The sequence below is a fragment of the Dendrobates tinctorius genome, unplaced genomic scaffold (assembly GCF_039654945.1).
Source record: "Dendrobates tinctorius isolate UK_male_01 unplaced genomic scaffold, ASM3965494v1 ptg000332l, whole genome shotgun sequence".
In the NCBI taxonomy this organism is placed as follows: Eukaryota; Metazoa; Chordata; class Amphibia; order Anura; family Dendrobatidae; genus Dendrobates; species Dendrobates tinctorius.
In genome coordinates, this window is record NW_027361998.1 from 2,512,719 (window position 1) to 2,529,222 (window position 16,504).

General features: G+C 46.3%; 1 protein-coding gene across 2 annotated transcripts; it reads right to left on the bottom strand.

Moving 5' to 3' along the window:
* Positions 1 to 791: 791 nt before the first annotated feature.
* STMN4 (stathmin 4) lies at positions 792 to 8,871 on the bottom strand. Of its 2 annotated transcripts, none has more exons than XM_073561924.1 (6): positions 8,765 to 8,871; positions 4,255 to 4,314; positions 3,643 to 3,738; positions 2,854 to 3,059; positions 1,892 to 2,083; positions 792 to 1,267 (listed from the first exon to the last, which is right to left on the bottom strand). In XM_073561924.1, exons 2-6 carry the CDS (start codon positions 4,265 to 4,267, stop codon positions 1,208 to 1,210), a joined length of 567 nt encoding a protein of 188 aa, XP_073418025.1. In that variant the 5' UTR covers positions 4,268 to 4,314; positions 8,765 to 8,871; the 3' UTR covers positions 792 to 1,207. The 2 variants fall into 2 exon arrangements, with proteins under 2 accessions (XP_073418025.1, XP_073418026.1); XM_073561925.1 differs by having other exon boundaries at positions 1,881 to 2,083.
* Between the last annotated feature and the right edge of the window lie 7,633 nt (positions 8,872 to 16,504).

Here is a 16,504-nt window from a genome sequence, read left to right on the forward strand (position 1 = left end):
TATTTTGTACTTATTTTTGCTTAAAATGCATTTGAAATTTGAAATTTATGTGCCTTCTTATCAATTTACCAAAAATTTTACCAAAATTTTTTTGATGTATGCTCAACACAAAGGACATGAAACAATTGCTGTAATTTTGTAATTGCAGTAGATAACGATTTAATCTATGATTTATTGGATACTTATTTTTGTTTAAAATGTATTTGAAATTTGAAATTTCTGTGCCTTGTTATCAATTTACCCAAATTTTACCAACATTTTCTGATGTATGCTCGACACAAAGGACATGAAACAACTACTGTAATTTTGTAATTGTAGTAGATAACAATTGAATCTATGATTTATTTTGTACTTATTTTTGCTTAAAATGCATTTGAAATGTGAAATTTATGTGCCTTCTTATCAATTTACCAAAAATTTTACCAAAATTTTCTGATGTATGCTCAACACAAAGGACATGGAACAACTACAGGAATTTCTGTAGGCAATAGGTGAGTCATTTAATTAGATGGCACTTATTTTTTGTGTTGTCCACTACAGTAATCTATGCTACTTCAGGCAAGTGCCTAAATTGGTTCATATGGTTTCTATAGACTTTTTGATGCATCAATTTGACCATGCAGACAATGGAGTAACATTGTATTGCGTTAGCTCAGGAAAGGTGTCATAGATATAGCACCCATTTGTACAAAGAACTATGAGGGTTTTAAACAAAGTAGAGGTCCCACCACATAGTGCAAGTAGCCCTGTAGACCACGCAGATGATGAGTAATGACACAGACACATTCGCATAACCTGATAACGTATGTATTGATGACATTATAATGGTAGACATAGAAAATTAGTGCCAATTACCAGCCCTATCTATAGCAGACAAACAGATCGGTTGGTTCATCTGCGCTACAGTAGCCTGACAACCACCGGCGCTTTCCCCATCACATACGGATGCATTGACGTAAAGTTAATGTTGAAGCCAGGGTTCGTGGGTATAACTCTTTAGGACTTGCGGATGAGATGGCCAACCCTTCCCGTTACATCCTCCCAATGCCCGCCCTAAGCTGTCTTAAAAAAAGGTGACTTTGCCGGTCACCTCTTGAACATTCACAAACAAACAAAGCAAAAGAGTCTCAGTTGCTTAACATTGTGCTGCGCCTCTCGGGCACCTTGTGGGGTCCTCAGTCCAAATTATGAAAGCCACCATCACCTTCTACCTCGAAGTTTCTTCCTTAAGTTCTTTGTTTTTCCTTACTTCTTCTGCATGTTTGTCCTGGGAAAGAGATAATGTTCCTTTTTATTGTAGATATAACATGTATAGAATATGTTTAGAAGATGAATCCATCTTCCGATTTGCCATTTTGACCCATCTCATGACTCATCACCCCGGAAAACACTACAGACTTTTTTTTTATTGTTTTTGGCTAAGAGAGGAAACCAAAAGCTTAAAATCTAACGTTTTGTAAGAGCGTGCATTATTTTATAGAGAGATAATAAGCATTATACCAGCTTAGAGTAAAGATCGGTTCACGAGACCAATCACTGGCCCGTTGACATCAATTGATTAGGTTTGGATGAAGTCTGAACCTTGTGTGGTGATACCCTAAAAATGGATTATATTGACCAAATAGGTGTTTTCAAAGCCCCATTGTCTACGAAGGTCAGATCAGATTAGAGGAGAGATGTCATAGACATTGATGTGCCACCTTCACCAAAATTGCCGGTCAATATCTAAGCTTTGAAGATATGGGGTCAATGTTTGCAGGTGGACAATCCCTCAACTTTTCCTCGGATGTAGCACTAGATAACACAAGGTTTTACATTTTGGAATTCAAGGACAGAAGACATTGACTTAAACAGAAGTATTGTGACCAACTTTAACTGACCTTTAACTAACCTTCTCCTGCAGACGTTCGATCATGGCAGCTAAGTGGGCTTCCCTGTTCTCCTTGTTGACTTCCATTTTCTGAGTTAGTTTTTCCTTGGCCATTTTGCTGAAGTTGTTGTTTTCTTCTATCGCTTTCTGGATGACTTCACGTTCGTGTTCCCTTTTCTCCGCCAGGTGTTTGAGCAGCTCGGCCTCCTGACACTGCGAGAAGAAAAAGGGGAAACAACGTCAGTCTTACAGGTTTACGATAGTTTCATACTTAGCATGGTTGGAAAAAACAGAGGTCAATCAAGTCCAAACTATAATCCTGACATATTGAGGACGGCAAAGACTTTCGAGGTTACTGCAAATTGCTGGAAATTAGTTGGAAATTTCCTTACAGACTCCATTTCCAGAAATATAATTTCTAATATTATATTTTAAGAAAAGTATTCAATCCCCTCTTGGAGTGGCAGAGAACTCCATAGCATCATTGCTCTTACAGTAAAGAGTCCCATCTGTGATGGTGGAGAAACCTTCTTTCTTCTAGGCCAGTCTCAGTTTTCGAAGAGCACTTGAAGAACTCAAAATTATACTACCTAAACTGGTGACAGAGGCATCAAGCTTGCGACTCAACTCATTATCACTTGACTAGAGTATGGTCTAAGCTAAACTTTTCATTTTTCTCCATGGCCTTGGCATATTATCCACCTCCAGGTCATAAGAAGGAACCCACCCCAAGTCTATTGTCTATTGCAGAAGGAAAATAGTAACCTTGATCAGGAGTGGACATCCATGTCAATGGTCCTCTACTATCAAATTTGACCTTGAATTTGGCCCTAGAGAAGTCCCGAGAAGATCCTCCTTTGCTAATATTAGATAAACGTAACGTTGTCCAACATCCTCAACTGGCCTAAATGATTCCCTACTGAATGCTACCCCATGTCAGATTACCAGACACTGTAGGGTCCAAGTCATCTTGTTTTTTTTACCTTACGTCTTTCTTCGGCGGCTTCCAGTTTTTTCTGAATCTCTTCCAGGGATGGGTCTCGTCGCTGAGGAAGGGCATTAAATTCTGGGACTCCATCGAATGAAGATGGTTTTAGGATGACTTCAAAGGCGTGTCCTGAAGCTCTCTTATTTAGCTCTATGACTTCCATATCTGAGATTACGCACCACGTGAGGTCCACAGTGTCTGCTGTAATAAGGAGAGGTACAGATATAAACAATCAGGATCTGCCTATATCTAAGGCATCAGGGGCCAACAAAAGCCTCCCAAACAGACGTCTCCTGGTCCTTTACATAGAAGACCATGACACCTTGGAGTGGTGAGACCCTTCAGGGGGCTCCAGTTTTACTAGGACATTCCTTTTAGGAGTTATTGAAACTAGTAGGACCCAATGCAAAACTATGACCCTCCCAAGCTTTATTAGTAGCACCTTCTGCCCTTCTCTGTACCCAAAGGGTCAAGATGCCACAGTGTGGTTCTCACTATTGGGGGCACTGGGGGTAAGGAAGTAAATTGCAAGTTATACAGCCTCCATTTAACTGATTATTAGTGAGACATCGCCCATTGACTATGGAAGCAGCTGATGATTTGCCAGTTATGTGACTTGCGGTTTTCTATGCCATATGGCCCAAATCTATGGATGATAATGAGCAGGTGATATCTATTCCAGATCTTATCGCCAAGGTCTACCATCATGGGGGACACTGTTAGGATTTCTGTTGGAGACCTGATGTTGTCCACAGATCGTCCTGTTATCTCAGCCTCCACTCACCATCATATTTGTACGTTTGCTTCTTTGCGGGATCAGAGAGGAAACAGGAACAGAAAAGAGACACGAGAGGAAGCTCCTTCATCTTCTCCTTGTAAGCTGCGGACAACATGTAACCAGGTCATTCCCCCATAGACCAGCTATGTTCTTACATGAAAGAGGTCATCAATAAGTCAGGCTAATATCTATCTCTCTATCTATCTATTATCTATCTATCTATGTATCTATTATCTTTCTATTATCTATCTATCTATTTTCTATTGCCTATCTATTATATATCTAGCTATCTTTTATCTATCTATTATCTATCTATTATCTATCTATCATCTATCAATTATCTATCTATCCATTTATCTATTATCTATCTATCTATCTATTATCCATCTATCTATTATCAATCATCTATTATCTATCTATCTATCTATCTATCTATCTATCTATTATCCATCATCTATTATCTATCTATCTATCATCTATTATCTATCTATCTATCTATCTATCTATCTATCTATCTATCTATTATCCATCATCTATTATCTGTCTATCTCTCTATCTATCTATCTATCTATCTATTATCTATCTATCTATTATATCCGTCTCTCCATCAGTCCTTACCTGCCAGCGTCATGATGCTGAGGTTCTTGATCTCTGAGGTTATAGATTGAGGTCCGTCACCTATTAATAGTAAAAATGAGAATAAATTCAGGGACAGTTCAGACTCGGGGTAAAGAGATGTGTCAGATTATTTGCAGTAAAACATAACTTATTCTGGAAACATCTTTCTTCTCAGTCTGAGGAATGCAGACGTGTCCTCAGCAGAACTCTAATATCTGAATCTTTGGTGTTCCGGTGATTTCGTCTCCAGCCGCCGCCTAGAAATCCTGAGAGGTTCTGCCCAATAATGTACAGACACTGAACGAGGACAAACTGGGCCGCAAACCGGCAGCAGCCGACGTGCGGGCGATGGTAATATGGAGTGTTATCTTATTCACTCGGAAATGAGAGAATCTAGGAAACTTGATGACATACAGTATGTGGAGGTGACATAGATTAGAGGGAGACGGACACATATATATATATAATAGATAGATTTCCTTTAAAGGGGAAAATAAATGAAGAAAATGACTATCACCAGGTTTGTAATCTGAGAGCAACATCGTGTTGGGGCAGAGACCCTGATTACAGCAATGCCTCACTTACTGGGAATTGTTTTAATGTTTCAATAAAATCAGTGTTTTATCAGCAGGAGATTATCACTACAGGACTAGGTGCCTCCTAGTCCAGCCACACCCCCACCACTGATTGGCAGCTTTCTGTCTGTGCACAGCATACACAGAAAGCAGCCAATCAGTGGTGTGGGCGGGGTTAAACACAGCTCAGCATTCCAAGCGCTGCTACATCTGCAGCAGAGAAAAAAGTGTGATTGTGTCAGAGCTGCAGCAAGCAGCCCAGTAAGTGACACATCACTGGAATCAGGGTCTTTGCCTCTACATCATGCTGCTCTCCGATGGGGGTTGGCGCAAAAATTTAGTGACAGATTGTATGTAAGTGATATATAAAAGAGCTATTTTTCTCTTAATTGGGGTCTTTGCATGCCCCCACCCAGTATCAGGGACTGCCTGGTGCGCCTTGACTTTTATTATACCACAAAACAAAGGAAGGAGCCAAAGCAGCGATCACAGGGTAACAATGTACGGTCTGTCCTGTGCAGCCATCAGCAGGACAGGCGCTGAGGACACATGACGTTTGATAAGCAATTTCTGGTGGATGTTTTGCCAGAATGGAACATGTGATTCACACTACGGAAAGAAACAAGCGAAGCGTCCGAGTGATGTCACCTTGTTTATGAGAAGCGGAATATCCAGGAGTCACATGCAAGGCATCTTATAATAATAATAATAATGATAAATAATAATAATAAAACCCTCTTACAGTATTATGTGTCTGTTATTTTCTTAACATATATATATAAAACATATATATTTATTATATGTATATATAAAAAGAAATAATGTAAAAAAATGTAATACCGTTAAAAACAAAATAAAAAAAGCATACTTTTCTAAAAAAAAAATAAATATGCATAATCATATAAATATTTAATAAATTTCAGTATATATATAATTATATTCTTATATAATATATAATTTATAGATATATTATATGATTATATATTTATTTTTTTATTTTTAGAAATCTATCCTTTTTTATTTATTTTATTTTTTAACATTATATTTTTCACATTATTTCCATTTTTCTGCAGTGTTTTATTCAATATGTCTATATCATATATGCAGTATATCTATCTACATGTATAATATATATATATATATATACCAGATGGAGGCGGGATGCTATCGCATCGGGAGGGCGGTAATGTCACGATGGGGGCAGGCTTTGCAGCGTTGACAATCTCTCCCCCCATGTACTCACCCACCTATCACTCTCTGTCTACCCCATGTTACCCCCCTTGTCTGCTGTCTCTCTCCTTCCTGTCCTGTGTTCTCCCCTCATGTGCTGTCCCGTTTGATCTCTCTCCCCCTGTGCTCTGTCTCTCTCACCCCTGTGTCTGACCGTGTACAGAACATACCACAGCTCCTGGGCAGGGGAGGAAGCAAAAGCCAATACTGACATTACAGCAGGAGATCGCAGAGGAAACATTTTGTGAGGTGAAATATTGTTTAAAAACAGTCAGTGAAATGTTTTACCTCACAAAATGAATCCTCTGTGACCCCCTGCTGTAATGTCAGTATAGTCTTTTGCTTCCTCCCCTGCCCAGGAGGTGTGGTGTGCTCCGTACACGGTCAGACACAGACAATTTTGAAAATGAACTTTCGTTCGTGGGAAAACCCCTTTAATGTGACCGGCTTCCTCTGCCTGTAGACACGTCGCGCATCTGCCGCCGGGATCAGCTGAATAATTCACAGCGCCTGCGCGGAATTTGCGCAGGCACAATGCGACAGTGTTCCACTGGTGGTACCGCGCAAGAGGCTGCGTGAGTGTGAGTGTGGTGCGTACGGCGTATAGCGTGTGTGTGGTGTGACGGTGTTCCGCTGGTGGTACCGCGCAATAAGTTGGTACCAGCAGCAGTTTCCATATTGAGACACCCATCACTTGGGTGTCCCAATATGGCGGTCGGTGAACTTCCTCCGCTTGGAATTCTGGGATACGGTGACATCTGGACAGAACAGGAAGTGAAAACATTACAAGGCAATTATATAAATAGGTACAATATATTATTAAATATATATATGTAAATAAATGAATATATATATATTTCAACAGTGTAGAAAAGTTAACTTCTGTTTATCAGTGAATTCATATTATTATTATTATTATTATTATTATGCCTTTTTTGGATTATTTTAATTTTATTTTCTTTTAGAAGTACATGTTGCTTTTAGAAAAAAAGAAAAAAAAAAAAAAAAAGAAAAAACCCCTTTCACCCATTTGACTCAATTTACTGATTTTAAAATTGACAAAGTAAAAACTTAAAATAAAAAGTGACTCGTTCATGTACACAAACCTCCCGAAAGCTGCGTGGAAGGCGAATGTGACATCACAAGCAGTCGGGTGACGGCTTCTTCCCGTCATCTGACTTATGTGCCGCGTGATCGAAACAACACGTGATTTTTTTTTTTACTTTTCCCAAAATATTTTTTTTCTTTTTTTTCTTTAGGATCTATTCTACAAATTAGGATTGGAATTTATTTTTTATTACTTTTCCTTTTTTTTGCTTTTTTTTTTTGTTTTCTCCGATTATTTTTGAAATTTTTAGCTGTAACTGGAAAACTTTCTATAGAAGCTGAACTTTTTTATTTACGGGGCTTCTAAGGGTCTTATGGGGCTTCTAAGGGTCATCCAGGTAGGAGATACATAATAGATTCCTATAGAATACGTTTTTCTCCGGTATCACATCAGCGATTGAGCGTTGTGCCTCCTCCATGATGTCTGCAGCTTCTGTGCGCAGGAACCAGCGATTTGTGCTGCTTTCTGGATCCTTTTCCAGCAGCGCAGACCACGCCGGTGTATGGGGCACACGGTGCCTCACGCCTCAGTCATGCCTCTGCTATCTAGTGATGTCAGGGTCCTTATTAACCCATGTGGGCGAGGACAGCAGTGCAGATTGGACCACTACTACCTCTTATATCTGACACCTGCTGGTAATGCAACGGGTCAGGGGTGCAGGTTAGGGGTGTAGGAGGTAGTTTTACTTTTGTCCCTTCCTCCCACCAATGGACATCATTGCTGTCCATGGTGGGACACCTGCAAGTCATAGGGGGTTCTATGGTGTAACAAAATGCAAATATTAGCTGTATAGACAGAGAATGTATCAGGATATGAAGAATTCCATAAAAAAAGACAAAAAAAAAACAACAACACCCCAAATCGAGGCATACCTCCCATGATAAGAAAATTAAATAACATGACCCTAAAATTGACTGCTCACTTCTCTCCAGCGCTCAGGTGGTTAAAAGCACAGAATCACCCCCCCAAAAAAAAAAATTGTCAGTTTAACCCTTTCAGACAATGATGTCACGTCTGCCGCGGCTCCCAGACATCTCTGTGGGAACCGAAGCGGATGACACGGACACATGTGCGTTCTACTGATCTCCGAGCGAGACTACACCCGGCTGTGCGCCCTAATTACCTTTTGTCCCCCCCTATATCCAGCACCATCACCCCCCCCCCATATTCTTGGCGGTATTCATACAGGTGACCACTACATTGTAGAAAGGGCGAGACCTTCCGTTTAGAACATTCGGAACAACGTAAGAAGAAGCACAATCTAATAAACAAAGGATACATTGTAGCGCGTAAACGGCACAAAGCGACGACAAGCTTTCCAACAATTTTATAAATATTATTTTAATTAAAAATGATATATTTAATAATAGTCTTAAAAATATTAAAAAAAATAAAATACAAAATAAATAAATTTACTATGGAAATATTACAGTATATACCGTTGACTTTGCCTTTAGAATCACTCCAGCAATTTCAGTACATTTTTAAACAATCATTAAAAAAAGGAAAATAAAAATGTTATTAAATAAAAAAAGAAAAAGAAAATAGAATAAGTAAATACAAAAGGTTGAGTAGATTTTGCGCCGGTGTCACTCACCTTTATAGGGCAGAAGACTGCGCTCCGATCAGATCAACTCCCTGAATGAAATCCCTGGTAGAGACGGAGGCAGCATCAGTACCAGCGCTCGGCTCTCCCCATGACATCATTTCTAAGCCCTCTGATTGGCTGCGTCTGCAAGCCCCACCATTGGGCAGCATCATCCTGGGGAAGCTCGTTCTGGCCAACACGAAGCTCATACAGGAGGAAAAGGATGATGTCACATAGAAACCCTGATCCCCCATCACATCAGGAAAAATGGAAGAAAACAAGGAAAGCAGCAGAGGGTGACCGCACCTGTGAGATAATGTCTGCACCAGGCGAGAAACCCCATCACTCACCAGGATACATCAGACATTGAACATATATAATATATACAGGAGATACCCAAATTATACCAGCTGTACGTATATAATTATATACAGGAGATGCCCAGGTTATACCAGCTGTACATATATAATTATATACAGCAGATGCCCAGGTTATACCAGCCGTACATATATAATTATATACAGCAGATGCCCAGGTTATACCAGCTGTACATATATAATTATATACAGGAGATGCCCAGGTTATACCAGCTGTACATATATAATTATATACAGGAGATGCCCAGGTTATACCAGCTGTACATATATAATTACATACAGGAGATGCGCAGGTTATACCAGCTGTACATATATAATTATATACAGGAGATGCCCAGGTTATACCAGCTGTACATATATAATTACATACAGGAGATGCGCAGGTTATACCAGAATGCGCCACATTACTATGTACAAGAAGACAAGGAGCAATTAGGTGTATATAGTAAAATACATATAAAAGTGTCCTACAAGGTAGCAACAAATACAAATGACATCACGGCTTCCCTGTGGGGTCTGTTGTTATCCTGCTATAGTCCCATGTCATTTGTATTTGTTGTTACCTTGTAGGACACTTTTATATGTATTTTACTATATACACCTAATTGCTCCTTTTCCGCCTTTACTCACATGTATCTTGGAGCGGGTGTTTCTTTTCCCTGGTGTGGATTATCATCATCTCATGAGCTGGCATCGTCTATGCCACTGGGGTTTTTTGTATTTGCAATGTACAAGAAGACGCCTAACTTTTACCTCTGATCTATAGGAGTTTGTCAGGTTCGTTAGTTTCAACCATCAGCACAGGACCCCGGTAGTTGGATGTAGGGGATGTGTTTGTTCCCACTGTAGGATTGCAGGTAAGCAGGATGCAGTGACGAGTCGGAGGAAGCGCAAACTCAAACCATTCTATGTAGATTCTATGAATAAACGGTAAGCTGACAGTAGTTTTCCACGCAGGGAAACTAGACACAGATACACAAATCACACAATATCAACTAGTATGGCAAGTGCCGGTAACTATGTGGCCGCGATATGGCCGACTACGGGTCCTTGGACTATAATGAACGAAGTGTCACTTATCAATCTCTGACATCCTGCAGAGGCGTTGTCCGGGAGATGTCTGTTCGGCATCTCAGCCGGTGGGTCCAACCGAAGAAGAGTTGACGTAGGCTTCAGGTGGTCCTACGCCAAGGTGCTGAGGGAGCTAAGCAGGCCCCAGGCTGGTTCCCCGCCGTTGGGGCTGTCCCTTTGGGAGGCGAGGCTTCAGCGTGCAGGCCGCAACCGCAGTATGAAGCAGGGCAGTGGTGGCCACGGGGCTCAGCGTACAGGCCGCAGCCACGGTATGGAGCGCGGCAGTGGCGGCCGTGGGTCTCAGTATCCTCTCCTCCGGTCAGGCGAGCCACTCTCCTGTCTCTCTGATAGGCGCTGACTCTCTCTCCCTCTCCAGCGCCACCTAAACTCCTCCATTCTGTCTCTCGTCTCTCTCCTCACCGAGTCCCTTCCGCTGGTCTCCTGCGCTCGTTTTAAAGTTGCCCCGCCCCCTTTCTTTGTCCCACCCCCACATGTCCTGGATGAGTGTTGGTCCCGGCCCGTAACTACTTCCCCCGGGACTATGCCCTCTGGGAACCTGGGTGACAGACCCCCCAGTTCTGGCCCGGCTACACAGCATGCCTTTACTCCTGGACTCTCTCTCCTACACCCCCGCATACTTTTTGCTCGCTAGTCATTGGCGAAGGTTTTGGGGGGTTCATGTTCTTGCCTTGGTGCTGAAGTCTCTTCAGCCATACGAACTGATCTTATTCATATCGTTCAGGGGGCTTTCCAGCTGTAGACCTCTCGGAGTGTTGCAGTTCGGTTGGTGTGGTGGAGTCACCTGGGGTGGTGGAAGGTGGCTGGATAGCCGGGGTCCAGTGGCGGATTATAATGAGGTCAATTTGGGCAGTTGCCCCGGGCCCAGTGGGGTTAAGGGGCCCACAGCCCAGGCCAGTAAATTGCCCCATTATAATCCGCCACCGCGCAGGGCCGGATTATAGGCAGGGCAGGCGGGGCTTCAGCCCCGGGGCCCCCACCACAAGAGCTTCTAAGGGGGCCCCCACCACATTCCTGCTGGCTGCTGCAATGGCACTCCATCTTCTCCCCACCTAAAAGTGAGTGACCGTGGGGGCGGCATTATGTGCTCTGCTACCAGCAGCATCTACAAGTAGCCTGAACGCTGATGCTGGTAGCGTGCAAAGGCTTGTGATGAGATCACAGGAGGGAAGGTGTCAGGGCCCCCGATCATGTGACCCCTGTCTCCTCCCCTCCTGTGACCTCATCACAGGTCCTGTGCGCACAACACAGAGCACTGAGAGCAGCCATGTATGTGGAGTGCGGCTCTGCGGGTGGAGGTCGGTGCTGGAGGCTCCATTATTCTCTATGTGGAGTGTGGCTCTGCGGGTGGAGGTCGGTGCTGGAGGCCCCATTATTCTCTATGTGGAGGGCGGCTCTGCGGGTGGAGGTCGGTGCTGGAGGCCCCATTATTCTCTATGTGGAGTGCGGCTCTGCGGGTGGAGGTCGGTGCTGGAAGGCTCCATTATTCTCTTTGTGGAGTGGGGCTCTGCGGGTGGAGGTCGGTGCTGGAGGCTCCATTATTCTCTATGTGGAGTGCGGCTCTGCGGGTGGAGGTCGGTGCTGGAGGCCCCATTATTCTCTATGTGGAGTGCGGCTCTGCGGGTGGAGGTCGGTGCTGGAGGCCCCATTATTCTCTATGTGGAGTGTGGCTCTGCGGGTGGAGGTAGGTGCTGGAGGCTCCATTATTCTCTATGTGGAGTGTGGCTCTGCGGGTGGAGGTCGGTGCTGGAGGCCCCATTATTCTCTATGTGGAGTGTGGCTCTGCGGGTGGAGGTCGGTGCTGGAGGCCCCATTATTCTCTATGTGGAGTGTGGCTCTGCGGGTGGAGGTCGGTGCTGGAGGCCCCATTATTCTCTATGTGGAGTGTGGCTCTGCGGGTGGAGGTCGGTGCTGGAGGCCCCATTATTCTCTATGTGGAGTGCGGCTCTGCGGGTGGAGGTCGGTGCTGGAGGCCCCATTATTCTCTATGTGGAGTGTGGCTCTGCGGGTGGAGGTAGGTGCTGGAGGCTCCATTATTCTCTATGTGAAGTGCGGCTCTGCGGGTGGAGGTCGGTGCTGGAGGCTCCATTATTCTCTATGTGGAGTGTGGCTCTGCGGGTGGAGGTAAGTGCTGGAGGCTCCATTATTCTCTATGTGGAGTGTGGCTCTGCGGGTGGAGGTCGGTGCTGGAAGGCTCCATTATTCTCTTTGTGGAGTGCGGCTCTGCGGGTGGAGGTCGGTGCTGGAAGGCTCCATTATTCTCTATGTGGAGTGTGGCTCTGCGGGTGGAGGTCGGTGCTGGAGGCTCCATTATTCTCTATGTGGAGTGTGGCTCTGCGGGTGGAGGTCGGTGCTGGAGGCTCCATTATTCTCTATGTGGAGTGGGGCTCTGCGGGTGGAGGTCGGTGCTGGAGGCTCCATTATTCTCTATGTGGAGGTCGGTGCTGGAGGCTCCATTATTCTCTATGTGGAGTGGGGCTCTGCAGGTGGAGGTCGGTGCTGGAGGCTCCATTATTCTCTATGTGGAGGTCGGTGCTGGAGGCTCCATTATTCTCTATGTGGAGTGGGGCTCTGCAGGTGGAGGTCGGTGCTGGAGGCTCCATTATTCTCTATGTGGAGTGGGGCTCTGCAGGTGGAGGTCGGTGCTGGAGGCTCCATTATTCTCTATGTGGAGTGGGGCTCTGCGGGTGGAGGTCGGTGCTGGAGGCTCCATTATTCTCTATGTGGAGTGCGGCTCTGCGGGTGGAGGTAGGTGCTGGAGGCTCCATTATTCTCTATGTGAAGTGCGGCTCTGCGGGTGGAGGTAGGTGCTGGAGGCTCCATTATTCTCTATGTGGAGTGTGGCTCTGCGGGTGGAGGTCGGTGCTGGAGGCTCCATTATTCTCTATGTGGAGTGTGGCTCTGCGGGTGGAAGTAAGTGCTGGAGGCTCCATTATTCTCTATGTGGAGTGTGGCTCTGCGGGTGGAGGTCGGTGCTGGAAGGCTCCATTATTCTCTTTGTGGAGTGCGGCTCTGCGGGTGGAGGTCGGTGCTGGAAGGCTCCATTATTCTCTATGTGGAGTGTGGCTCTGCGGGTGGAGGTCGGTGCTGGAGGCTCCATTATTCTCTATGTGGAGTGTGGCTCTGCGGGTGGAGGTCGGTGCTGGAGGCTCCATTATTCTCTATGTGGAGTGGGGCTCTGCGGGTGGAGGTCGGTGCTGGAGGCTCCATTATTCTATGTGGAGGTCGGTGCTGGAGGCTCCATTATTCTCTATGTGGAGTGCGGCTCTGCGGGTGGAGGTCGGTGCCGGAGGCTCCATTATTCTCTATGTGGAGTGTGGCTCTGCGGGTGGAGGTCGGTGCTGGAGGCTCCATTATTCTCTATGTGGAGTGTGGCTCTGCGGGTGGAGGTCGGTGCTGGAGGCTCCATTATTCTCTATGTGGAGTGTGGCTTTGCGGGTGGAGGTAGGTGCTGGAGGCTCCATTATTCTCTATGTGGAGTGTGGCTCTGCGGGTGGAGGTCGGTGCTGGAGGCTCCATTATTCTCTATGTGGAGTGTGGCTCTGCGGGTGGAGGTAGGTGCTGGAGGCTCCATTATTCTCTATGTGGAGTGTGGCTCTGCGGGTGGAGGTCGGTGCTGGAAGGCTCCATTATTCTCTATGTGGAGTGCGGCTCTGCGGGTGGAGGTCGGTGCTGGAAGGCTCCATTATTCTCTATGTGGAGTGTGGCTCTGCGGGTGGAGGTCGGTGCTGGAGGCTCCATTATTCTCTATGTGGAGTGTGGCTCTGCGGGTGGAGGTCGGTGCTGGAGGCTCCATTATTCTCTATGTGGAGTGCGGCTCTGCGGGTGGAGGTCGGTGCTGGAAGGCTCCATTATTCTCTATGTGGAGTGCGGCTCTGCGGGTGGAGGTCGGTGCTGGAGGCTCCATTATTCTCTATGTGGAGTGCGGCTCTGCGGGTGGAGGTCGGTGCTGGAAGGCTCCATTATTCTCTATGTGGAGTGTGGCTGCGGGTGGAGATCGGTGCTGGAGGCCCCATTATTCTCTATGTGGAGTGCGGCTCTGCGGGTGGAGGTCGGTGCTGGAGGCTCCATTATTCTCTAAGTAGAGTGTGGCTCTGCGGGTGGAGGTCAGAGCTGGAAGGCTCCATTATTCTCTATGTGGAGTGTGGCTGCGGGTGGAGATCGGTGCTGGAGGCCCCATTATTCTCTATGTGGAGTGCGGCTCTGCGGGTGGAGGTCGGTGCTGGAGGCTCCATTATTCTCTATGTGGAGTGCGGCTCTGCGGGTGGAGGTCGGTGCTGGAGGCCCCATTATTCTCTATGTGGAGTGCGGCTCTGCGAGTGGAGGTCGGTGCTGGAGGATCCATTATTCTCTATGTGGAGTGTGGCTCTGCGGGTGGAGGTCGGTGCTGGAGGCCCCATTATTCTCTATGTAGAGTGTGGCTCTGCGGGTGGAGGTCGGTGCTGGAGGCCCCATTATTCTCTATGTAGAGTGTGGCTCTACTATTCGTGACCCCCGTCACGTGACGAGGGGGGCCCACAGAGTCTGAACTGCCCCGGGCCCTGGCTACCCTTAATCCACCCCTGCCGGGGTCAAAGGGGCATTGGCCCTGGGTTTGTTGGCCCTTGCTGTCAGGTAGTCCTCTTCATCTTCATCATCCCAAACTGGTGGTGTAGGGTCTGGGGTCTCGAGAGGGGCCTCAGACTGTTCGGGATCCGCAGATATACAGGGCCGCAACATGTTGCGATGTACTGTTCGGACGAGTCGGTCCCCTTATTTTTCAGACTGTATCTCATATACAGGCCCCTCTGAACGTATTCGATATAGTACTCAGCAGGGATCTCCCTCCCACCGATGCTCCAATTTGCTTTGGGGGCGCCGGTCTCGTATGAGAACGCGATATCCCATTTGAAATTCTGGGAGTTCTGATGAGGTTTTTCCTGGGTGTTCCAGATCTCGGAGTTTTGTCTGCACAAGTCTGTGTAGGGTCTGTCGATGATACCGCTGATCTCGGACCCACGAGGAGACCCCTGCCCACGGCCGTTCCTCTGGTTCCAACTCTACCTCAGTGATCCCCTTTCCTTCTCGGCCGAAGAGTAGCGAGTATGGCGTGTAGCTCGTGACTCGGTGAACCCGGTTGTTATATACCCAGACTAGCTCAGGGATGTACACAGGCCAACAGACCTTTCGGTCGTCCTCCAGGGTACGCAGCATTTGGATTAGGGTCCGATTAAATCGTTTGCAGGCCCCGTTCCCCTGCGGATGGTATTGTGTGGTCCGAGATTTGTCAATGCCGTACAGACGATGCAGCTCCTCCATTACTTTTCCCAGGAAGCAGGCGCCCTGATCCGAGTGAATACATTGAGGGCAGCCATACACTTGAATAAAGTTCTTACAAATGGCAAAGGCCGCAGATTCCGCCGTTTGGTCTCTGGTGGGGGTTACTACGGCGAATTTTGTAAAATAGTCCACCATAACCAAGCAGTGCTCGTACCCCTGGTGGGTTGGACCAATGGTCAGGTAGTCTATCATTAATATGTCGAGGGGTGCCGTTGTTATTATCGTCTGTATAGGCGCCCTTTGCTCTGGTGGTTTAGTCAGCTCACATTGGCGGCATTTTCTGCAAATTTATTCTACCTCGGTTTGTAACCGGGGATGGTAGGCTATCCGCTGTAGCCACTGGAAAGTCTTTTGCACCCCGAAATGAGCCCCCTTTTTGTGGGTTTCCTGGGCAATTTCAGCCAATTGGGCCCCTGGCATTACCACCTGCCATGTAGCTGTTGGCTCTGCGAGTAGTTCTACTTTTTGGTACAACAGTCCGTCTTTGATCACCAGTCTCTCCCACTGGCGCAGCATTAATAACATGTCCTGAGAAAGTGTCCTTCTTTGGGCATCACTGGGCAACTGTTTTGCGGGTCCCGCACGAGACTGTTCTCTTGTAACCGCCCTTGTTTTGGCGGTACCTGAGGAAAATGGTGTTTCTTCACCCTCCAACTCTTCGTTCCGGTTCCGCCCTGGAGCTGTATGTCGGATCTGGGACAAGGTGTTGGCGTGGACGTTCTCTGCCCCTTGTTTGTAGATGATTTTAAAGTGAAATTTGACCATCCTGGCTACCCAACTTTGCTCCAGGGCCCCCAGCTTGGCATTTTTGAGGTGGGCTAGTGGGTTGTTGTCTGTTCGCACCAACACTTAGGAACCTGCTAGGTACTCCGCTAATCTCTCCTTGATGGCCCACACCAACACGAGCAGCTCGAGCTTAAAGGAGCTGTAGTTGTCGGGATTTCGTTTGGAGTCATGAAGTGAT